The 24,703-nt window shown below is 43.6% G+C and overlaps 1 protein-coding gene across 2 annotated transcripts in view; it reads right to left on the bottom strand.

The window, feature by feature from the left end:
- Positions 1 to 7,658: 7,658 nt before the first annotated feature.
- Positions 7,659 to 24,703, bottom strand: part of ZC3HAV1L (zinc finger CCCH-type containing, antiviral 1 like) — a 32,400-nt gene continuing 15,355 nt past the window's right edge. Inside the window, exons 4-6 of one of the 2 annotated variants that reach the window (XM_047763639.1) lie at positions 22,933 to 23,055; positions 8,153 to 8,189; positions 7,659 to 7,838 (exon numbers count right to left, since the gene is read on the bottom strand). In XM_047763639.1, coding sequence (XP_047619595.1) covers positions 7,796 to 7,838; positions 8,153 to 8,189; positions 22,933 to 23,055 — 203 coding nt within the window. In that variant the 3' untranslated portion in view covers positions 7,659 to 7,795. Of the gene's footprint in view, positions 7,839 to 8,152; positions 8,190 to 20,432; positions 22,787 to 22,932; positions 23,056 to 24,703 lie in introns of those variants that run through there. The other variant, XM_047763640.1, reaches the window with a different exon arrangement.

The following is a 24,703-nucleotide window of genomic DNA, read 5'->3' as shown; positions in this document are numbered from 1 at the left end:
AGACAAGTCTGGGTTATAATGTTAATGGATAAAACTAAATGTAAAATGGTTTAGAATTGATATAAAACAACATGTGTGGAGTTCGCATCGTGGCTCAGCGGTTAACAAATCTGACTAGCATCCGTGAGGATGGAGGTTTGATCCCTGGCCTCGTTCAGTGGGTTAAGGATCCGGCATTGCCATGAGCTGTGGTGTCGTTGCAGATGTGGCTTGGATCCTGAGTGACTATGGCTGTGGTGTAGGCCGGCACCTGTAGCTCTGATTCCACCCCTAGCCTGGGAACCTCCATATGCTGCAGGTGTGGGCCTAAAAATAAACCTATTTTTTAAAACTCAAAGAAAAAAAAAAAAAGATCAGCATGAGCTATAGCAAGGGGGGAAGGTTTCACAGACCCCATGTGGCTTCAGCTGAGCCTGGAACAGGGGGAATAATAGTAATATTGGTGAATGGAAAAAGAAAATAAGGACAGGGTGGGGCAGAGCCAAGCAAGGTAGTGAGGCAGGTGGGAACTGCAAAGGCAAGAAAGTGGAAAGAAAGAATGTGGGCCCAGGATGGGCCACTTGCCTAACTGGAGGAGAAACTAGTTAGAAGAATTTGGGGAAAGAGCAAACAGGGAGAGAACCATCAGATGAGCAAGCAAAGCCTTTAGACCGGCTGTAGCTAAACAAGAACTACCTCAATTCACCTCGATCCCTAGAGAAGCCCTCCTGCCTATCAACAGGGAAGCCAAGAGAGAAAAAGACATCCTCAAAGTGCCCATGACCCAGGGGACAAGGTTTATGTTGGGTTGTTTTTTTTTTTTTAGGTCCGCACCCACAGCACATGGAGGTTCCCAGTCCAGGGGTTGAATTGTAACTGGAGCTGCCAGCCTACACCACAGCTCACGGCAGTGCTGGATCCTTAACCCACTGAGCGAAGCTAGGGATCGAACCCACATCCTCATGGATCCTCGTTGGGTTCGTGACCCCTGAGCCACCACGGGAACTCCCCAAAGGTACAAGGTTTAAAACCCAGATCCTTGTCTCGGGTGAACAGGGCCGGAGATGTCTGTTCCTCTCACACAGTCTGGTAGCCATAATGACAAGTCAGAATGTTCCCGAAGGGGGTCTCCAGGCCTTGCCCTCTGTCTGCTGAGTTTCCCTGAGCTCCTTGCCCCCATTCCCCTCCCCTCAACACACAAACTGCCACAGATGAACTGGCTCAATGCTCGGCCCAGACTCTCCACGGCCGTTTCTCACTTATAGCCCCACACCCACAGGCGGCCTCCCGAGAGATGCCAAAACGCCACAGGAGAACCGTGGCAGCAGTTGCCGCGAGCTGTTTTTAGAATCACCCTCCTTCTGTGGCATTCTACAAACTCCAACTCACATATGACTGTGTTCTGAAACTCATCAACTCTGGCTCAGATTCAGAAGGAGCATAGTGACAATAGCCCAGCCCGGGTCCGTGTCCTTCCAACTGGATATGAGTGCAGATCCATTGCTTGAATAAATACAGGCAAACCCACACCGTGGAGCTGTCCTAATCTGCCTGCTTCTCTGGAAAACCCTTTCCTCACACAAACCCCTCCCTGGATGCACACCCTTCCTAGGAGCGAGCCCGTCTCTCGAGCCTGCTCTCGTGTCCATCACTTTTCCACTCACCTGTCCCCAAGCTCCCCAGCCTGGGTTTGGTGCCCTTCCTGTGTTTCCCACAGTCCCCGGGATCCCCCCATCACTGCACTGACCCCCTTCTGGTTCTCACCTCTCTACTCCCAGGTGCCTGGCACAGTGCTTGGCAGGTTGTAAGCCGCAGTTCATACCTGTTGACTGAATAATTGGAGGGACAAGAACCCAGCTCCAAGCCAGTCTCTTTCCACACCTCACCCCTTCCTACCTCCCAGTAACAATTAACCTAATTCGTTAAATAGGGGAGCATGAGTTTGCCCTTAGTTCTTTGGGACCAAGGCCAGAGGGCTGTACCGGGGCATCTATCCTTACACTGACAGAGGGACTCCTCAGGCTTCAAAGCACATCAAGAAAGGCTGGAGAAAACAAACAAACAAACAGTGGGTTAAGGATCTGGCGTTGCCGTGAGCTGTGGTGTAGGTCGCAGACGCGGCTCGGATCCCACAGTGCTGCTACAGCTCCAATTCGACCCCTAGCCTGGGAACCTCCATATGCCGCGGGAGTGGCCCTAGAAAAGGAAAAAAGACAAAAAAAAAAAGAAAGAAAGAAGAAATGCTGGAGGCGTTCCCCTTGTTGCTCAGTGATAATGAACCCAACTAGTATCCGTGAAGATGCAGGCTCGATCCCCGGCCCTATTCAGTGGGTTAAGGATCCAGAGTTGCTGTGAGCTGTGGTGTAGCTCACAGATGCAGCTCCGGATCCTGCATTGCTGCGCCTGTGGTGTAGGTTAGCAGCTGCAGCTCCAGTTTGACCCCTAGCCTGGGAATTTCATATGCCGCACCTGCAACCCTAAAAAAAGCAAATGAGAGTGAGAAAGAGAGAAAGGGAAAAAAAAATGCTGATGTATATGTAACTGGGTCACCATGCTGTACCGTAGAAACATTGCATTGGGAAAATAACAATAAATAATAATAATAATAATAATTTAAAATAGAAAAAAAAAAAAGCTGGATTCCTCTGCCTAACACTATGACTCACCTACCAGAAATGGCTGAAAAGATATAAAAGTCCACTTCAGACATGACATTCGCTTGGCCTTGTACAGAGTCTGGTGAGGCATAGTAATTGGCATCAGCAAGTGTTTACCAAACATAATGAATAACCTTGAAGTCTCTTCACAGAAAAAGAAGAACAGTCTCCGCCCTTTAGGAAATGACAACCTCCAAACAATAAAATACGCTTATACCATTTGAATTTTATAGGCTCCAGATGAAAGCTGTGAGAAGCTGGCGGATAAAATTATCTGCCCACCAACAGCCCTGTGTGGCCCTCATGCACTGTTTCAAAGAGCAAATTGAGAAGTTTCTAGACCAGCGCTGTTGAGGAGAACTTCAGGCCATGAAGGAAATGGTCTGTAAATTTGTGCTGCCCAGTGAAGCAGTCGCTCGCCACGCACAGTGCTGAGCAGCCAAAGCGTGGCCACTGCAGATGAAGAGCTGAATTTCTCCTGTTATCTCAGTTGAATTCCAGTTGAATATCCACGTGGAGCTAGCAGCCACCATCCTGGACAGCATAGCTCGACCATGAAAACAAAAGTTCAGTGGCTGTCGTGTGGTAAAAGACGCAAAGAAACTGCCAGTGTAAGCTCACTATTCAGGGAGTTCCACTGTGGCTCAGCGGTAATGAACCCTATCAGTATCTATAAGGATGCAGGTTTGATCCCCGGCCTTGCTCAGTGGATTAAGGATCCAGCATTGCCATGAGCTATGGTGTAGGTTGCAGCCACTCGGATCCTGTGTTGCTGTGGCTGTGGCCTAGGCTGGCAGCTGCAGCTCTGATTTGACCCCAACCTGGAATCTTCCATATGTCACGTGTGCAGCCTTAAAAATATAAACAAACAAACTCAGTATTCAGATTCACTAATATATCCTGGACTTGGCCCATGACAGGAACTTGGCCCATGACAGGAACAGCACTAGCCTGGAAACTTCCATATGCTGCAGGTGCAGCCCTAAAAAGACAAATCAATCAGAGTTCCCATCGTGGTGCAGTGGAAATGAATCCAACTAGGAATCATGATGTTTCGGGTTTTATCCCTGACCTCACTCAATAGGTTAAGGATCTGGTGTTGCCGTGAGCTGTGGTGTAGGTCGCAGATGCAGCTCGGATCTGGCATTGCTGTGGCTGTGGTGTAGGCCGGCAGCTGCAGCTCCCATTCAACCCCTAGCCTGGGAACCTCCATATGCCAAGAGTGCAGCCCTAAAAAGACCAAAAGAGAAAAGGACAAATCAATCAATCAATCAATCAATCAATCATCTCACTATTAGGATTCACTAATATATCCTGGACTTGGCCTATGACAGGAACTTGATATCTATGGCAAACAGCACTTTCTGTACCTGAGTTTCTTTACCTGCAAACTGAAAATAATCCCCATAGTAACTACCCCATACCACCGTCAGCGCAGTGTCCCTCTAACCTTCTGAGAATCAACTTGAAATTCTAGGCTTCATAGGAGTTCCCGTCGTGGCGCAGTGGTTAACGAATCCGACTAGGAACCATGAGGTTGCGGGTTTGGTCCCTGCCCTTGCTCAGTGGGTTAACGATCTGGCGTTGCCGTGAGCTGTGGTGTAGGTTGCAGACGCGGCTCGGATCCCTCATTGCTATGGCTCTGGCGTAGGCCGGTGGCTACAGCTCCGAATCGACCCCTAGCCTGGGAACCTCCATATGCCGAGGGAGCGGCCCAAGAAATAGCAAAAAAGACCAAAAAAAAAAAAATTCTAGGCTTGAGTGTGTGGGGTTGTCTGCCTGAGACTAAGGCCAGAGTGGGCCTCAGCCGCCAGGCCCTGGATCACAGGAGATGCCGGGAGTGCGGCCTGTGTGAAAGACAGGGCAGCCATCAGGTGAATAGAAGTAAAAGGCATCTGCAGACGAAACATCTGTAGTGAAACCAAACGTCGTAAATGTGAAAACCCAGCTTCCAAAGCTCCCCATCACTCTTCAAATTAGACTAGTTTTGCTCAGCGTGGCCTGCGAATGTTCCCAAACTCCCACAGGCAAGTCCAGCGGCCAGGACCATCCTTCCAGGCAGTGCCCCGGGGCCTCTTCACAGGCTCAGGCTCTCCCTTGGCCGGTGCCCTTCACACCCACCCTTCATCTAGTGGGCGCCTCGCCCCGCCTTCCCTGACTGCCTGCATCTAAGGAAGCCATCCCTGCCAACCTCTTCTTCTTTAGCACTTACTCTTTGAGATTGTATATTTAATTTTGTGTTTGATTCCATGTCTCTTTGCTTTTCAATAATCTTCACAAGGACAGAGACCATTACTTCTTGTTTGGAGAGGGGTATGTGTCGGTGTTACTCGTGCTTAATCTGTCAGACTATTGGGCCCAGACTATCCACGTTTGTGTCACAGCCCCACCACTTATTAGCTATCATGTGTTAGTCCCCCTGTGCCTCTGCGTCCTCATCTATAAAATGGAACAATAGGAATTCCTGCTGTGGCATGATAGGATCAGTGGTGTTTTGGAAGGGCTGGGATGCAGGTTCGGTCCCTGGCCCAGCACAGTGGGTTAAGGATCCAGGGTTGCTGCAGCTGTGGCTTGGGCTGCAACTGCAGCTTGGATCTGATCCCTAGCCCGGGAGCTCCATATGCCACAGGGCGGCCAAAAATGGAAAAGGAAAAAAAAAAAAAAAGGAAAAATAGTGATTACTCAGTGGGGTTGTGAAAGGATTAAATGAGTTTGTGTATCTAAAGCACTTAGAAAAGAGCCTAGCATATAGCTAACTCTACAATACTAGTTATTATTATCTTTTGCCACTATTTGGTCAATGCCTGGTACAGAGCCTGACATATCGTATGGTCCCTGTAAATATTTACTGAATTACTGACTGAATTTTCATCAGGCTACTGTACTAATGTCCTGGTCTTTTTCTTTTCTTTTTGTTGTTGTTGTTGTTGTTGTTGTTGTTGCTGTTGTTGTTGTTGTTGTCGTTGTTGTTGCTATTTCTTGGGCTGCTCCCGCGGCATATGGAGGTTCCCAGGCTAGGGGTTGAATCGGAGCTGTAGCCACTGGCCTACGCCAGAGCCACAGCAACTCGGGATCCCAGCCGCGTCTGCAGCCTACACCACAGCTCACGGCAACGCCGGATCGTTAACCCACTGAGCAAGGGCAGGGACCGAACCCGCAACCTCATGGTTCCCAGTCGGATTCGTTAACCACTGCGCCACGACGGGAACTCCCCTGGTCTTTTTCTTTTCTAGCCACTTTTGCTGTCTTCAAGCAATGACAATAATTCTTAAAAGTCTTCTAAAGAATCATGACGCAACCGGTTCATTTATACTTAATGTGATATTGATTTGTTTTTAAAGATACAGATGCCACATTAATGAAGTTTCTATTCGGTCCTTGCTTCTGAGAGTCTTTTACGTCTTATACGATGCTCTGCGGTGTCTGTGAGCTTCTGATGCTCCCTATTCGTTCTGTTGACTCCAAGTAATATATTCAGAGTTTTCTTTGTGATCTACTCACCTTGTATTTAGAGCTAAGTTCTCCTTAGACATGGTGTGGTTGACAACACAGGGTTTAGACCAACACAGATCTGACTCTGAATCCTGTTTTATCATTTAAGAACCGTGTAACTTGGGGCATAACTCTTCTGAGCCTCGGTTTCCTCCCCTAAAAATGGAACTGTTAATACCTTCCTCATAGTGGTGTATGACAAAGAAAATCAGGTAAGTCACTCAGTATTGTAATTAGCATCTAATTATATACAATAATTATTATGGCTCAGTGCTTTGCTGGAATTTCACTTGAGATTTTTGTAACTATGTTCAAAAATGAAATTGGCTTCTAAGAGAATTTTTAAGGTGTTAAGAATAGCACCTATTTAACTCACAGATATAATTTGGGATTATGCCATATCATTTTTCTAAAAGAACTTTAATTTTTTATTACACATTGTAGAAAAAGCAGAATATGCCAAGAAGTATAGTTATGAATATTAAAATTATCTGTAACCTCACCACCCCAAAAGAAGCACTATTAATATTATTAGACTGCTCTTCCAGATACCTTAAACACATAAATGTGTGTGCATACAGACACACAAACACACACGCACACACATACAACGCTGATATAAAATTGGAAATGGGAGTTCCCGTCGTGGCACAGTGGTTAACGAATCCGGCTGGGAACCATGAGGTTGGGGGTTCGGTCCCTGCCCTTGCTCAGTGGGTTAACGATCCGGCGTTGCCGTGAGCTGTGGTGTAGGTTGCAGACGCGGCTGGGATCCCGAGTTGCTGTGGCTCTGGCGTAGGCCAGTGGCTACAGCTCCGATTCGACCCCTAGCCTGGGAACCTCCATATGCCGCAGGAGCGGCCCAAGAAATAGCAACAACAAAAAGACAAAAGACAAAAAAAAATGGAAATGGACTCTATACAAAACTTTGTTTAATTCAACAATATATTATTGTTGACTCATCGGTAATGAAACCAACTAGTATACATGAGGATGAGTATTCGATTCTTGGCCTCCATCAGTGGGTTGCCATGAGCTATGCTGCAAGTCTGTAGGTTGCAGACTTGGCTCGGATCTGGCATTTCTGTGGCTGTGGTATAGGCTGGCATTTGCAGCTCCAATTCGACCCTTAGCCTGGGAACTTCCATATGCCATGGATGTGGCCCTACAAAGACCCCCCGTCAAAAAAAAAAAAAAAACCCACAAAAAACCCCAATATAATATGAACATATCTCCACCTTAATAAATACTGCCAAGACATTATTTTTAATGAGGGCATTGTATTCCCAGATATGAACCTAACCTAGGTTGTTCAGCAAATTCCCTAATGTTGGACCTTGGGTGGTTTCTAGTATTTTAGCATCATAAGCTAGGCTACACCACACATTGTGCTAGATTTTCTTTCTTTCTTTCTTTTTTTCTTTTTTCTTTTTTTTTGGCTGCACTCGAGGCACATGGAAGTTCCCAGGCCAGGGATCGAACTCACCTCGTCGTTGTAGCCTGCACCACAGTTGCAGCCTGTGCTACCGCTGCAGCACCAATCAGATCCTTAACCTGCCGCGCCACATGGGAACCTCCCGTGCGAGAGAGTTCTATCAGCCCGTGTCCATCCTCCCCTCTGTCCACCATGCTGCTTGCTTCAGGAAGCTGGCTTCTGCAAGACCACATCACTGGCCTTCCTTTCTCTCTGGCTTCCTATGGCTTTGATCACTGGCAGGCACCAGCAAGAAATCAGATGAGAGAAAAAAAGGGAGATAAGGGTGTTTATTTCCTCGTCTCCCTCCCCGACACACTGCTATTTGGCAGTGTCCACGCTCCTAAGAACTAGAAGGCATCTGGTGGGAGGTTCCGTGGTGCGGCGCTCTCCCCGGGTTCCTGTCACGGGCCTCCCTTTGCACCTTCATGCTTGAGGCAGGGGTGGGTGTCCTCCTCCCGCCGGCCCAACTACTCCACTGACCTCTGCTGGTTTCTCTAAACCTGGCCCACAGTTTTGTCAATAGCTTCCACATGAAATTCTCACTTACCCAGTTTTAAGTGTGCCATCTGTTTCTTGCCTGGACCCTAAAAAACATAAACAATTCTGTAAGTGAATCCCTCTACATATATTTATTATGAATGAATACTAGATGAATTGAGATGAATTTCTGAAACTGGAATTATTCAATCAAAGCGACGTGTATATTTTTCTCTTCTTTTTGGCTTTTTAGGGCCACACTCATGGCTAGGGGTTGAATTCGAGCTGCAGCTGCCAGCCTACACTGCAGCCACAGCAACTTGGGATCTGAGCCACGTCTATGACTGAATGCCGCAGTTCACAGCCATGAAACTGAGTGAGGCCAGGGATGGAACCCACATCTTCATGGACATTATGTTGGGTTCTTAACCCACTGAGCCACAATGGGAACTCCCAAATCCAGTGTAGCTGTGGCCGTGGCATAGGCTCCAACCCCTAGCCTGCGAACTTTCCTATGCTGTGGGCGTGGGTCCCCCCCACCGCAAAAAAAAAAAGGATGTGTATTTTTAAGACCTCTTATGATATGACCAACTTGTCTTCCAATGGACTCTTCCTCCAGCGGCGCCCATCAGTGGCGGCCTTCAGGCCCCGTATCCACCTGGTTATTATAACCTATCTTGGGCTGTGTTTGTCAACATTTCTATCATCTAGAGGTCATCTCATCCTTGTGTGTCAGAGGGGAGACTACTTACCCATCATTGCAGTCTATTTGTCTTGGCTGGTCCTGTATAACTTTCTCTGCTTTCCTCTGTTAGACCCATTAAACCGACTCACTCACCCACATTTGGCCTTTACGTACTCATTAAAATCTACCTGACCTCATCTTACCCATTTGTATGGGGCCATCTCCTCCCCCACGCTCTGTCCGTGGGGAAATTGTTTTTGTGTCCCCTTTCTTTGCAGAACCTTGTCACTCTTTGGATTTCAGTGAAGTTGACTGACTTGTGACCACAGCTCTCTCTGGGGCTCAATAAGAGTAATGCTTTTGTGCATTATCTGGCTTTTTCTCGTGACGTCCTGCGTCATGCGGTGAAGTGCAACTCCCTGGTGAAATTTTTAAAACGTTAGTGAAATCTTAAGGATCTTTTTATAAAAATAAATTATGAAATTATTCAACACCACTTCCAGTGTGCATGTAATTGCTAATGGAAGGAATGAATACCTTACCTCTTGCATGTGATGTGGAAAACTGCTTGTAAAAATATGAATTGCTTAATAGTGCAAAATGCCCCCCCCCCCCCCCCCGTGTGCAAATACTGTCTAATGCGTGAGCACCTCCGGAACAACTGATTAGAACACAAAAGGAGAGAAAATGGACGCTGGAAGCTACTGGGGAAAACGATTTTGTTTTGTCAGATTCTCTTGCATCCACGCTATGGGAAAGGTAGGACTTGCCAAGTTCATTTTGGTTTTGCTCACCTGCATGTTGGCACCAGTAAAATCCTGTGCAAAGTCTAACATCATATCTGTTTCCAATATTGGTGGTGAAACTCACAGACCTGCCCAGCACTCAGAACCCATCACTTTTTGGAGTTCCTATTGTGGCTCAGCGGTAACGAACCCAACTAGTATCCACGAGCCCACCGGTTGGATCTGTGGCCTCCCTCAGTAGGTTAAGGATCTGGCATTGCTGTGAGCTGTGGTGTGGATCACAGACTCGGCTCAGATCTGGTGTTGCTGTGGCTGTGGTATAGGCTGGCAGAAGCTCTGATTCAACACCTAGTCTGGGAATTTTCATATGCCATCAAGTGCGGCCCTAAAAAGCAAAAAAAAAAAAAAAAAACCCACACTTTCTGTGTTGAGGACAGAGCATAAGCGATGTGGAGAAACATCTCTAATGATGTAAATGATGAGCAGAGAGAAGCTTCTAAAGCAGAGGCCCAGAGCAGGACCCCTCTTGCCCAGGTTTAAGGGCAGCGTTGCTCTAACTCATCTCCATTTTGTTGAAGAGTTAAAGGACTTAGAAGAGTATGTGTCACACAAGAAATGAATGGAAGTTGTTATAATTATCACTACTTCTCTTTTTTTTTGTCTTTTTGTCTTTTTAGAGCCACACTCCCAGCATATGGAGGTTCCCAGGGGGCTCAATCAGAGCTGTAGCCTCCAGCCTACGCCACAGTCACAGCAACGCAGGATCCGAGCAGCCTCTGTGACCTACATCACAGCTCACAGCAACACCGGATCCTTAACCCACGGAGCAAGGCCAGGGATCGAACCCCTGTCCTCATGGTTCATTACTGCTGAGCCACAATGGGAACTCCACTATTTCTCATTATTGATTAGACATATTTGCTTTATGTATCTTATGGATATTGATTTTGGACCCTATGGCCTTTTATTTGGATTCCTAGTTCCAAAGTAGTTCTTTTTTGCTATTACTTTAAATGTTATCTACCCCTTCTTGGTTGCCAAAACATTCTTGGTTATTAAAGTTCAACAATTTAAAATATTTATTCACATTTCTTATTTTAAATGATGATATTTGACTCCCAAAGCAATAGAAATTAGAGCAAAAATAAACCCATGGGACCTAATCAAACTGAAAAGCTTTTGCACAGCAAAGGAAACCCAAAAGAAAACAAAAAGACAACTTTCAGAATGGGAGAAAATAGTTTCAAATGATGCAACCGACAAGGGCTTAATCTCTAGAATATATAAACAACTTATACAACCCAATAGCAAAAAAGCTAATCAATCAATGGAAAAATGGGCAAAACACCTGAATAGACATTTCTCCAAAGAAGATATACAGATGGCCAGCAAACACATGAAAAAATGCTCAACATTGCTGATTATAAGAGAAATGCAAATCAAAACTACCATGAGATACCACCTCACACCAGTCAGAATGGCCATCATTAATAAATCCACAAATAACAAATGTTAGAGGGGTTGTGGAGAAAAGGGAACCCTCCTGCATTGCTGGTGGGAATGTAAACTGGTACAGCCACTATGGAGAACAGTATGGAGATACCTTAGAAATCTATACATAGAACTTCCATATGACCCCACAATCCCACTCTTGGGCATCTATCCAGACAAAACTCTTCTTAAAAGAGACACATGCACCTGCATGTTCATTGCAGCACATGGACATGGAAACAACCCAAATGTCCATCAACAGATGACTGGATTCGGAAGAGGTGGTATATATACACAATGGAATACTATTCAGCCATAAAAAAGAATGACATAATGCCATTTGCAGCAACATGGATGGAACTAGAGACTCTCATCCTGAGTGAAATGAGCCAGAAAGAGAAAGACAATTACCATATGATATCGCTTATAACTGGAATCTAATATCCAGCACAAATGAACATCTCCTCAGAAAAGAAAATCATGGACTTGGAGAAGAGACTTGTGGCTGCCTGATGGGAGGGGGAGGGATTGGGAGGGATCGGGAGCTTGGGCTTATCAGACACAACTTAGAATAGATTTACAAGGAGATCCTGCTGAGTAGCATTGAGAACTTTGTCTAGATACTCATGTTGCAACAGAACAAAGGGTGGGGGAAAAAATGTAATTGTAATGTATACATGTAAGGATAACTTGATCCCCTTGCTGTACAGTGGGAAAATTTAAAAAAATAAAATTAAAAAAAAATGATGATATTTGACAGAATCTTGGGTATATTTTTGACCTTAAGGTTGAGGGGTTTTTTTGTTTCTGATTCTAGGAATCGCTCCTCTATTACCACCCTGATTAAGCTGCTAGGTTGGCACTTCCTCAGAGATTCTTTTTTTTAATCTACAGTTGTATTTCTAGGTTCTGTTACCCAGGTCAATAATTTTGCTGGTAATACTATAATTCTCTTACTCAACCCTTCCCTGGAATGAATTTGATTTTTCAATTAATCTTTGGCATTGCCGATTGGCTATACTATAGATTTAATTATATAGTTATATACTTTTACTAAGCTTAAAACAATTAAGTATTATCTTAATTTGTATAGCACTTACAAATATATTAAAATCATCTTCGGAGTTCCCATCTTGGCACAGCGGAAACGAATCTGACTAGGAACCATGAGGTTGTAGGTTCGATCCCTGGCCCCATTCAGTGCATTAAGGATCTGGTGTGGCTGTGAGCTGGGTGTAGGTCACAGATGCAGCTCGGATCCTGAGTTGCTGTGGCTGTGGTGTAGGCAGGCAGCTACAGCCTGATTACACCCTTAGCCTGGGAACCTCCACATGCCGTGGGTATGGCCCTAAAAAGACAAAAGACAAAATAAATAATACAATAAAATAATCTTCATCCTCATCTGTTTTTCCTCTAGTATTATTCCTCTAGTAGATCCCAAGCAGATTTAATATTCTGCTTGGAATTTGTACTTCTACCATTGGTTTTGCTTTTTCTGCACGGTAACTTTTTTTTCTTCTCAGGCTATTTTCTACCTTTCCTCATTCTTTTCTACTGATTTTTTGATGTTAAAGTTTTTGTTTCAGATGCCTATTGGTATTTTAGAGGACTTTGTCAGTTTCAGTAGCTATTACCTTAGAAAGAAGCTCAAAAAAGGTAAATTTATGTTTGGGGCATCCACCATGTTAGAAAACTTCAATTTACATCAACAACCCTTTTTTTTTTTTTTTTTTGGTCTTTTCTTTAGGGCTGCAGCCACAGCACACGCATATCCCCAGGCTAGAGGTCGAATCAGAACTGCAGCTGCCAGCCTACGCCACAGCCACAGCAACACCAGATCTGAGCTGTGTCTGTGACCTACACTGCAGCTCTTGGCAACACAGGATCCGTAACCCACTGAGCAGGGCCAGGAATTGAACCCACATCTTCATGTGTACTAGTCAGGTTTGTTACTGCTGAGCTACAACAGGGACTCCAACGTGAATAACCTTTGAGATAAAAAATATATATGTAATTATTAACATAATGACATAATTATATCAGTGTCTTTACCTATCATGTTTTTTTCTGCGCCTGTGGCATGTAGAAGTTCCTGGATGAGGGATCAAATCCACATCACAGCAGTGACAACACCAGATCCTTAACCCACTGAGCCACAGGGGAACTCCTAAAATCTTTCATTTAAATGAAACATGAACCAAGAAGCAAAGCTTAGCAGTTAAATTCATTTTAATGAGGAAAATATTTAGGAAAATGTTTTTAGTTCTTTTCCTCTTAAGAACAGTCTTAGTTTCCTCAATAAGGTAGCAAATAAGACCTGGCACCTTGCGCCACCTACTTGTGCAGAATTCCTTCCCTGCCGAGAACTTCTACCAGTAGTTGGTCAAATATCAGAGTGATTTTCATTAAATTATGGAAGGAAAATCATTGGGATAAATCTCTGGGTCCTATGTATGAACATCCAGCTTATCACGCTTGGTAGACAGTGACTGCCAACACTGCTAGAACTTTGTTCTGCTTTTTTTTTCTTTCCAGGTTTGTGTCATTAAAATTGCCTTCTTGAGTTTATCCAAAGTAATGCCTGTAATTAATTTTTTAAATCATATAGATCATAAAGAAATTGAATCAATAATTTAAAAACTCAGAGTTCCCGTCATGGCTCAGTGGTTAACAAACAAGACTAGTATCTATGAGGACGAGGGTTCCACCCCTAGCCTTGTTCAGTGGGTTAAGGATCTGGCGTTGCCATGAGATGTGGTGTACGTGGCAGACACGGCTCGGATCCTGTGTTGCTGTGGCTATGGTGGAGGCTGGCAGCTACAGCTCTGATTCGACCCCTCGCCTGGGAACCTCCCTATGCCACAGGTGCGGCCCTAAAAAGACAAAAGACAATAATAATAATAATAATAATAATAATAATTTTTAAAACTTCCCAAACAGAAAGCAACAGGCCCAGGCAGGTTCATGGGTGATTTTTACCAAAAATTTAAGAAAGAAACTGTACCAATTCTCTACCATCTTTTTCAGAGAATAGAAGCAGAAGGAATAATCCCTAACTCATTCTATGAGCCCAACATTATCCTAATACCAAAACCAGATAAAAACATGATAAGAGGGGAGTTCCCGTTGTGGCGCAGTGGTTAACGAATCCGACCAGGAACCATGAGGTTGTGGGTTCGGACCCTGCCCTTGCTCCGTGGGTTAAGGATCCGGCATTGCCGTGAGCTGTGGTGTGGGTTGCAGACGCGGCTCGGATCCCGAGTTGCTGTGGCTCTGGCGTAGGCCGGCAGCTGTAGCTCCGATTCGACCCCTAGCCTGGGAACCTCCATGTGCCGCGGGAGCGGCCCAAGAAATGGCAAAAAGACAAAAAAAAAAAAAAAAAGATGAGAAAAGAGACCACGAGCATAGTCTTGTGAGCATCTCTCTCATGAACACAGATGCAAAAGTGCTCAACAAAATATTCACAAATTGAACCCCAAACAGTCTGAAAAGAATTATACACCATGACCGAGTGGGATTTAATCACAAATATGCAAGGCTGCGTCAACTTTTAAACATCAGTGAGTGTAATCCAACACATTGACAGACTGAAAGAGAAAAATCACATGATTATATCAATAGATGCACAAGAAGCACTTGACAAAATCCAACCCAACAGTGTTAAAAACTCTCAGTAAACTAGAAGTAGAGGGAAATGTCTCCACTTGATAAAAACCATCTATAAAAAACCTACAGCTAACATCATACGTAACAATGAGAAACTCCAAGTTTTAAGTCAAGGATGTCCCCTTCTCAGCATTTCTTTTTAACATCAAACCAAAGTCCCCGCTAACGCAATAAGATAAGAAAAGGGTGGTATAGTCACCTTGGAAGAGTTTGGTGGTTTCTTGTAAAGCTAAACATTCTCTTACCATGTGACTCAGCAATCATATTCCTTGGTATTTACCCAAAGAACTGAAAGACTTAGGTCCACACAAAAATTTTCACAGTCACATTACACTTTTGTTCACAATTGTCAAAACCTGGAGGCAACTGAGATGTCCTTCAGGAGGTGAACGAATAAACTGCGGTACATTCAGGCAATAAAGTATTATTCAGCACTAAAAAGAAATGAGCCCCCAAAAGACATGGAGGAAAGAAATGCATGTTACTAAGTGAAGGAAGCCAGTCTAAAAAGACTACCTAGGAGTTCCCGTCGTGGCCCAGTAGTTAACGAATCCGACTAGGAACCATGAGGTTGCGGGTTCGATCCCTGGCCCTGCTCAGTGGGTTAAGGATCTGGCGTTGCTGTGAGCTGTGGTGTGGGTTGCAGACGTGGCTTGGATCGCGCGTTTTGCTGTGGCTCTGGCGTAGGCCGGCAACTGTAGCTCGGATTCGACCCCTAGCCTGGGAACCTCCGTATGCTGCGGGAGCAGCCCAAGAAATGGCAGAAAGACAAAAAATAATAATAATAATAAATAAATAAAATAAAAAATAAAAAGACTACCTACTAAAAAAAACTTTTTTAGTAAATAAAATAAATAAAAAGACTACGTACTGTATAATTCCAACTATATGACATTCTGGAAAAAGGAAAACTATGGAAACAATAAAAAGATCAGTGTTTGTCAAGTAGAGGAGGGGAGATGACAGGCAGAGCACAGAGGTTTTTAAGGTAGTAAAAATGCTCTGTATGATATTATAACGATGGATACATGTCATTATACATTATCCAAACCTACAGAATATGCAACACAAAGAGGGAACCCTAAGGTAAACTACGGACTTTGGGTGATAAGGATGTGTCAAAGCAGGTTTATCCTTGCTAAATAGTATGCCATTCTGGCGAGTGATGCTGATAATGGGAGAGGTTCTGTATTTGTGGAAGCAGAGGGTACATGAGAAATCTCTGTACCTTCCTGTCAATTTTGTTATAAACCTAAAACTGCTCTAAAACAATCAAGAGTATGAAAATGCAGCAAATAATAAATGCCCGCCAAGAGAACTGGGTTTAAATAAATGGTATATAAAAGTATAATGCAGCGATCAAATACAATTGTGAATGCTTTCACTTATGTGGGAAAATATCAATGCAGAAGAGCATAATATAAAATTACATTTAGGGAGTTCCCGTCATGGCTCAGTGGTTAAGGAATCTGCCTAGGAAGCATGAGGTTGCACGTTCGATCCCTTGCCTTGCTCAGTGGGTTAAGGATCTGGCGTTGAGGTGAGCTGTGGTGTAGGTCGCAGACTCAGCTCAGATCTGGCATTGCTGGGACTCTGGCGTAGGCCGGTGGCTACAGCTCCCGTTAGACCCCGAGGCTGGGAACCTCCATATGCCACGGGTGCGGGCTTAGAGAAAGGCCAAAAAATAGATAAACAAAATTACATTTATAGTATACTCTCAATATTTAAGAATTGTACATGAAAAAAGATTGAAAAATATCTTAAGTTATTAATACTGATTGTCTCTACACGGTGGTTTTATGGGTGATTATGTCTTCCTTCTTAATGCTTAATTACTATACTCTCCAAAATTTCCACAATGATATATTATTATATTAAAAAAAAGACTTCTAGAAAAACATCTCTAAATAATAATAGAGTAATTTAAGGATATAATAATATATTCTTTTAAAATTAATAAGGAAGGTGAAATGATAAGTGTGCTAACTAACCTTATGTGATAAACACTTTGCAATGTATACCTTAAACTTATACAATGCTATTAGTTACATCTCAGTAAAGCTGGAAAAAATTTTAGTAAAATTATAATAACTTTACAAATCAATTTACTGAAACTTAAAACAGAACGTAGAACAAAATTTATATTTTGAGAATATAGCAATAAAAAGGAAATGACTACATATATATATAACATAAATGAATTTTATTTATATTTAGATGCATACACATAAAAGTTACCAAATATGAAAAAATACATTAAAAGAATATATGCTATTATCAAACAGAGCTTATTCAAGAATTTAAGTTTTTTTAATATTATGAAAACCATGAATATCCTCATATTAAGTGATTTAAATGATTTAAATTACATGATTATATCAAAAGATACCAATTCCTACCAAAAGCTTCCAACAACCAAGAATAGCATCTACTATTGCCCTTAGTAGAGAGTATTTGTTTAAAACCAATAACTAACTTCATATTTAATGAAGAAATATCCAAAAATTTTTTTCTCTCCCAATTTTAACACCAAGACATAATAGAAATACATAAGAGAGAACAAATATTTTTGCAGCTATGATTTTATATTTAAAAAACTCAAACACACCACCTAGTACTGTTAGAACAAAGATAATTCACCTAAACACAGATAATATGGAAACCCAACAGCATAATGATAGAGATTCCCATAGTGAGTAGCAATACAGATACATTTAGCCAAGAAAGAATTTATGTAATAAGGGACATCTAACACCTTGACAAAAACACGAAAAAATTATAATGAAAGAAATCAAGAGATAAAGCATGAATGAAGAGACTTGATTCCTTAATGAAAAGAATTAGTAACATAAACGTGTCTTAAAGATTTAATTTTAGACCTAGGCAATTCAAGTTGAAGCATCAAAAGGATGTTGACCTTATATAACGCATTCCTTAGGGAAAAAGTTTTTTGTGTTTTGTGGGGTTTTTTGGTCATTTTTGGCCATTTTGCAGCACATGGAGCTCCTGGGCCAGGGATCATATTGGAGCCACAGCTGTGACCTAAGCTGCAGCTGCTGCAAGGCTGAATCCTTAACCCACTGTATTGGTCCAGGGATCAAGCCCATGCCCCAGTGGCTCCCAAGACGCCACCAATCCTGTTGCGCCACACAGAAGCTCCAAAAAGATTTTTTTTTTTTTGGATTTTGGTTTTTGGGAGTTTTTGGCCACACCCATACATAGCACACGAAAGTTCCCAGGGCCAGGGATGGAACCCACACCACAGCAGCAACCCAAGCCACAACAGTGACAACACAGGATCCTTTACCCACTGAGCCACCAGGGAACTCCAAAAAGATTTTTGGATATTATAATTTTAAAAATAGGAGTTCCCATCGTGGCTCAGTGGTTAACGAATCCAACTAGGAACCATGAGGTTGCAGGTTCGATCCCTGGCCTCCCTCAGTGGGTTAAGGATCTGGCGTTGCCATGAGCTGTGGTGTATGTGGCAGACACGGCTTGGATCCTGTGTTGCTGTGGCTGTGGTGTAGGCTGGCAGCTACAGCTTTGATTTGACCCCTAGCCTGGGAACCTCCATATGCCACGGGTGCAGCCCTAAAAAGACCTCCCACAAGATATGTATATATATATGCAGGGAGAAGATTTAAAATATATACATGGGGAGAAAAACAATCGGTGAAGAGAAACATGATACTGATACAACAGATTCAAACGCAGCGTTTAATTCATTATACAGCAAAAAATATTTAACTCCCAAGTGCTGTAATTACAAAGAAGAATAATGTTTTTGCTCAAAGCCAGGGAATCCCAACACACAGCACTGCAAAGCAATGTAGTTAAGTGCCAGAGCTGTGGGAACCCTAAGACAGCCACTTCTCTTGGGGTCAGGAAAGGCTAACCTGGCTTTTGAAAGAATCTCATTTCACCAGGTTTTGAGGCAGAAGGAGGGAGAGAGTGACACTGAGAGGGAACATCATTTACAAAGTCACAAGATAAAACTGGCACATTCTAAAAATCACAAGTAGGCCAGTACACACAATATCAGTCTACATTTTAAAAATGCAGAAGTCAGAGTTCCCGTCATGGCTCAGTGGTTAATGAATCCAACTAGGAACCATGAGGTTGTGGGTTCGATCCCTGGCCTCACTCAGTGGGTTAAGGCTCTGGCGTTGCCGTGAGCTGTGGTGTACCTCGCAGAGGCAGCTCGGATCTGGTGTTGCTGTGGCTGTGGTGTAGGCCGGCGGCTACAGCTCCAATTGGACCCCTAGCCTGGGAACCTCCATATGCCATGGGTGAGGCCCTAGAAAAGGCAAAAAGACAAAAAATAAATAAATAAAAAATAAAAATGCAAAAGTTAATATTTAAAAATCAGAAAATATCTCATAAAAATCTGGATCTCTGGCTTCTTTCGACAAATTGGACAACAGGTCCAAATGGGCCAGGATTCCCACATGGAAATAAGAGGGAGTTGTCCCTTTCGTGTGGGACAATTTGCCACTGTGCTTCCTCTCCTCCCCATTCCTTTTACACGCAGCTCCCTTTAACCTTTAACTCACTTCTGGCCCCTGTAGGGATGTGAGTTTAGGACGCCCACTCTCTGTGACGGGGACTGATGAAGGTTATCGCAGAAAAAAGCAAGGCAATTAGGTCTGCATTTCAAAAGGTCAACCAGGCAGCAGAGGGAGAGGAGGATGGTAAGGAGCTCAATAACAACCGCAAAAAACTATTCTATTTTCAAATTACAATGGGGGGAGTTCCTGTCATGGTGCAGTGGTTAACGTAGCCGACTAGGAACCGTGAGGTTGCGGGTTTGATCCCTGGCCTCGCTCAGTGGGTCGAGGATCCAGTGTTGCCGTGAGCTGTGGTGTAGGTCGCAGACGTGGCTCAGATCCTGCATTGCTGTGGCTCTGGCGTAGGCCGGAGGCTACAGCTCCGATTCAACCCCTAGCCTGGGAACCTCCATGTGCCGAGGGAGTGGCCCAAGAACTGGCAAAAAGACAAAAAAAAAAAATAAAATAAAATAAAAATAAAAATTACAACGGGGCTGTTGGGGGGTGGGAGGGATGGACTGGCGATCCGGGATTGGCATGTGCACACTGAGGGATATGGAGCGACTGGCCAACAGGGAACTCTGCCCAGTGTTCTGTGACAATCCATGTGGGAAAGGAACCTGAGAGAGAAGGGATATGTGTCTGTGTCGGACTGGGTCACTGTGCTGTACAGTAGAAATCATCACAGCCTTGTAAATTAACTATATTTCCATAACACTTTCCAAATTTACAGTTGCGGCTGCCATTGTTGAAGTGGAGCAGCTGGTCACCTCGCACCTTCTACAAACATACTCTCGGAGGCATGACTTGGAAACCACTGAGTTATGCATCTGTGACATAAATGCAAGAGGTGATAAGGGTTTGGAAAAAAGGCAGTGGGTTGGGGATGGAAAGGAAGGGGGAGAGAAGGTTAAAAATTTGATTTTTTTGGGTCTTTTTTTGCCATTTCTTGGGCCGCTCCCGCAGCATATGGAGGTTCCCAGGCTAGGGGTCCAATCGGAGCTGTAACCAGCGGCCTACGCCAGAGCCACAGCAACACCAGATCTGAGCCGTGTCTGCGACCTACACCACAGCTCACGGCAACGCCGGATCGTTAACCCACTGAGCAAGGGCAGGGATCGAACTCGCAACCTCATGGTTCCTAGTCGGATTGGTTAACCGCTGCGCCACGATGGGAACTCCCGATTTTTTTTTTTTTTTGGCCACTCCCACGGCGTAAGGAAATTCGCACGTAGGGACTGAACCCATGCCACAGCAGTGACCTGGGCCACAGCAGTGACAACATTGGATCCTTAACCCACTGAGCCACCAGGGAACTCCTGAGAGATTTTTAAGGTGGAAAATTTTCTAACATGGGGTAACCAATCTGACAGAGGGAATAAGGAGAAAGAACACAGGACAATCTGCAGGATTGGGGCATAAGTCATCAGGTAATGACCCTCCAAAATAAAGAACAAAAGGAGGAAGAAATCTGGAGGAAAAGTCAATCATTCACTTTGGAGTATGTTGAATTCATGGAGCCTAGAGAAGCACAATTTCATCTCAGAAGCCCTGATAGATTGCCAAAGAAAACGCTAACCTGATAATTCTCTACTGGCTGAGTCATCAGATTAAAATAAATAAGAGAGGTACAATTACATAAAATGTTTCTATAGGATGAAAAGCCGCAGAACTAAGATTAAAATGAAATATTATAGAACTGAATAAAATATTGTAACCAAGATGATAGAGGGTCAATAACTTCATATATAAAAGCATAATTACAGGAGTTTCCACTGTGGCACAGTGGGTTAATGATCTGGCTTGTTTCTGTGGCAACAGTGGTTTGATCCCCAAACTGGTGCAGTGGGTTAAAAGGGCCAGCGTTGCTACAGCTGCGGCTCAGATTCAATCCCTAGCCTGGGAACTTTCATATGCCTTGGGTATGGCCATTAAACAAAAGTATACTTTAGAAGATCTATAAAAAGAATACAATAATGTAAAAGTCTACCAAGTCTTTTAATGTAAAGAATATGCATTTTTAAACTACACTGTTTCCATTAAGGATTTAATATGGATTATAAAAGAATATAATAGTAAAAGAGTAAAAATGAACGTAATAATAATAATGAATGTAAACATAAATTAAAAAAAAATAGCACCAGGAGAAATTATAACTAGGAGAAAAAAAACAAGACAGGCAGAACATAAGAGCTTTCAGAAATACTGTTGTTGACAATCAAAATGAAGAGATTAACCTAAGCCGCATGACTCTTTTTGTCCATCAGGAGAAAAGAGCAATTTCTCACTTTATAAAGGACAATTCCGCACACCTCCTCCAACAGAAATGTTTCATAATTTAAATTTTTCTAAATTAAGTAATTTAGCTTAATGAAAAGCTCACAACTTTGGCCCTGTTTCTCCAATGTTCTGTTATTGCTGGACAGTTAAATTAAAAAAAAAAACAACTTTACACGCCAACATTTGAGGCTATTACTGCAGCAAACACAGGAAAGAATCTCAAAAATCTGCTTCTCTGTGGTACCGCTCGATGAAAACAAAGAACTAAACAGCAGCTACAACTAGATAGACAGCTGGGTGCACGGAGGCAGAGAGAAGGGAGGGATGGGTCAGGATGAACCGGGTGAGGTGTGCAGACTTCCAATGGTCCATCCTGACCGCAGGAAGAACGGATATAACTTAGAGGGATGGATGAGCTACGCAGCCTTCACACGACCATCATCTGAGCTTTGGTAGAAGGGGCATAAGGAAGAGAGACTAGATAGAGGGAGGTAGAAATCTCTGGGGAGCACCCGAAAGTTACACCCTCTGCGGTGTTGGCTGAGGATGGATCCACTAGAGCTGGATCTCATGCCATAGACAGTTGACACCCTTTTACGAAAATTAAGGAGCCTAATTAAAGGTCAACTCATATCAGCAGAGAGGACGGCCCCAGAAATAAAGGGCCTCCACAAACTGTACAAAATAGACACAGAGACAACAAAGAAAAATATTTACGTGCATATCTTTAAAGAAGAGAAAAATCACAAGACCATATCATTCAGCAACTATAAGTGAAACAAGGTAAGGAATGGCTTTAAAAATTCAATACAGTGGGGGTTTTAAGAAAAGGGTTACACTCAAAATTTGTCAGAAAGAATTAAAAGAGCCCAGAATAAGGGAAATGTTTAAGTAAACTACAATATATTAGTGTATGTGTGATTAAAATAATTATGCACGATAAATGTGAACATATGGAGAGATGCTTATGCAAAACAAATGCAGCATAACGCGTATGTACTCTGTGAATAGCACAGGGTAAACCGAGCGTCTCGGCAGATAGAAAAGCCCTTGGCTGGGTCCCAGAACCAGTCGGCAGGATCTTGCCTCTTTACGAGCTGGGGGCAGCCAGCCTGGGGAAGGCCGTCGGGGGCTGGAGGTTTGCCCGGGGCCAACTCCACCTGCGCTCAGGCTTTACCCTCTCTGCCTGCTCAATATCCCACCTCATCCCCGGCCAACCATTCCCAGTCTTACCCTCCCAGCCTGGCACCTTCTACTGCTCCATCCTCTTCAATTCTCACAACAACCTGTGAGGTAGGTATAATTACGGCTATTATTCATAAACAATTAAAGACATGAATGGTTACAAAATAAAGCTCAGCGGAAGCTTGGTTTTCAGACCTTCCCACTGGACGAGTTGCTTCTTATTCCACTGACATCCTTTAAGGTTTACCTGCATCGGGCTTCTTGGCCGAATCGGAAGGGACAGAGACCAGGGGACTGGTTTCTGCAGCCCCAGTTCTGTGGAGTCCTCGTGTCTCCAGGCCCTGGGAATGCTCAGCAGAAGCTGAATTATCTAAAAAGAAGAAGAAAGAGATGAGGTGTCCTAAGAGAGCCCTTCATCATTCTAAATTTCTTTTTAGGCGTTCCCATCGTGGCTCAGCAGAAGCAAGTCTGACTAGCATCCAGGAGGACGCAGGTTCGATCCCTGCTCTCTCTCAGTGGGTTAAGAATCTGGTGTTGCCGTGAGCTGTGCCGTAGGTCGCAGATGCAGCTCGGATCTGGTGTTGCTGTGGCTGTGGTGTAGGCCAGCGCCTACAGCTCCGATTTGACTCCTCGCTTGGAAATCTCCACATGCCACGGGTGTGGCCCTAAAAGACAAAATACATACATACATACATACATAAATACATTTCTTTTTATGTTGGGAGCATCAGCCCAGCTTATTGGATCTCAGATAAAATTCCCAATACTCTGGATGTGGAGAGTTTGTGTCTTCTGGATTAATGTATATGTATATAATAACACATATAAAATCTATAATAAGCATGTATATTATATATAATAACGTGTAAGTATATATATTATACTTACGTATCTCAATAGCAAGTAGTAAGTCACATTTCATAGTTAGGAGAGACCCACTAAACAGGACCAGGTGAAGAAAATGACAGGCCCCAGTCATCATACAGAGTAGAAGGTCCCTGCCACCCTTCAGGGACACCCCTAAACAGCCTCTGACACTGCAGAGCCCTCCCTACCTTCAAACCACCACTCCTAAAGTCAGCCACTACCGTCCTAACACAAGGAAATTCCGTATCAGAGCTTAGAGACTCTGACTCTGGTTTTTCCATTTTCCAAGGCTCCCCACCCACTGAAACTGATTTTCAGCTACAAGCAAATCTAATGGCATCAGTACTCTAAATGCATTATAAGTAAAAGAAGATTAAACCATACTTTGTATACCTTAAAAAAGGAAGACTAGGAGTTCCCATCATGTCTCAGCGGTTAGTGAACCCCACTAGGAACCATGAGGATGCGGGTTCGATCCCTGGCCTTGCTCAGTGGGTTAAGGATCCGGCGCTGCCCTGAGCTGTGGTGTAGGTTGCAGATGCAGCTCAGATCCCATGTGGCTGTGGCCTGCAGCTATAGCTCTGGTTCGCCCCCTAGCTTGGGAACCTCCATAAGCCACGGGTAGAGCCCTAAAGAAGACAAAAAGAAAAAGAAAAAAGAAAGACTATGCAGTCATGTGGGAAGATATTTAGGAAGTTGTATAATGTGAAAATGAAAGATATTAAACTAAAGCAGACTTAGACTGCTGGTATTTTCTAGTAACAGGACTGAAAAGCCTATAATTAAATGGTAACAATTACTGTGGATTAGAGTGAGTGGAATCATATGTGATTTTTATTTCTACTCTCTATTTTCCAAATTCTTCTGTAATGTGGTTAAAAATTTAAAAGGAAAAAGAACTCACTTTAATAAAAGGAAGCCATCCTTCCAATATCCATACCTTTCTAGTAACTAGCCCAAGTCCCGCCTCTTTTTTCCTAACAAGAGACTGTTAAGACTCTACTTCCTACTTTCTGACCCCGACTTATGAAGAAGCTACACTGTTCAAACACTTGGGCAGAAGCCATTAGCTGGCAGCGCTGAAAATAAACACCATCCTTCCCCGCCTTTGGTTAGAATCACAGTTCCAGATCACAGAATGTTGACTGATG

The sequence above is a fragment of the Phacochoerus africanus genome, chromosome 16 (assembly GCF_016906955.1).
Source record: "Phacochoerus africanus isolate WHEZ1 chromosome 16, ROS_Pafr_v1, whole genome shotgun sequence".
NCBI lineage: Eukaryota > Metazoa > Chordata > Mammalia > Artiodactyla > Suidae > Phacochoerus > Phacochoerus africanus.
The sequence above is the reverse complement of the archived record's forward strand: the minus strand, read 5'-3'. Positions and strand labels throughout refer to the sequence as shown.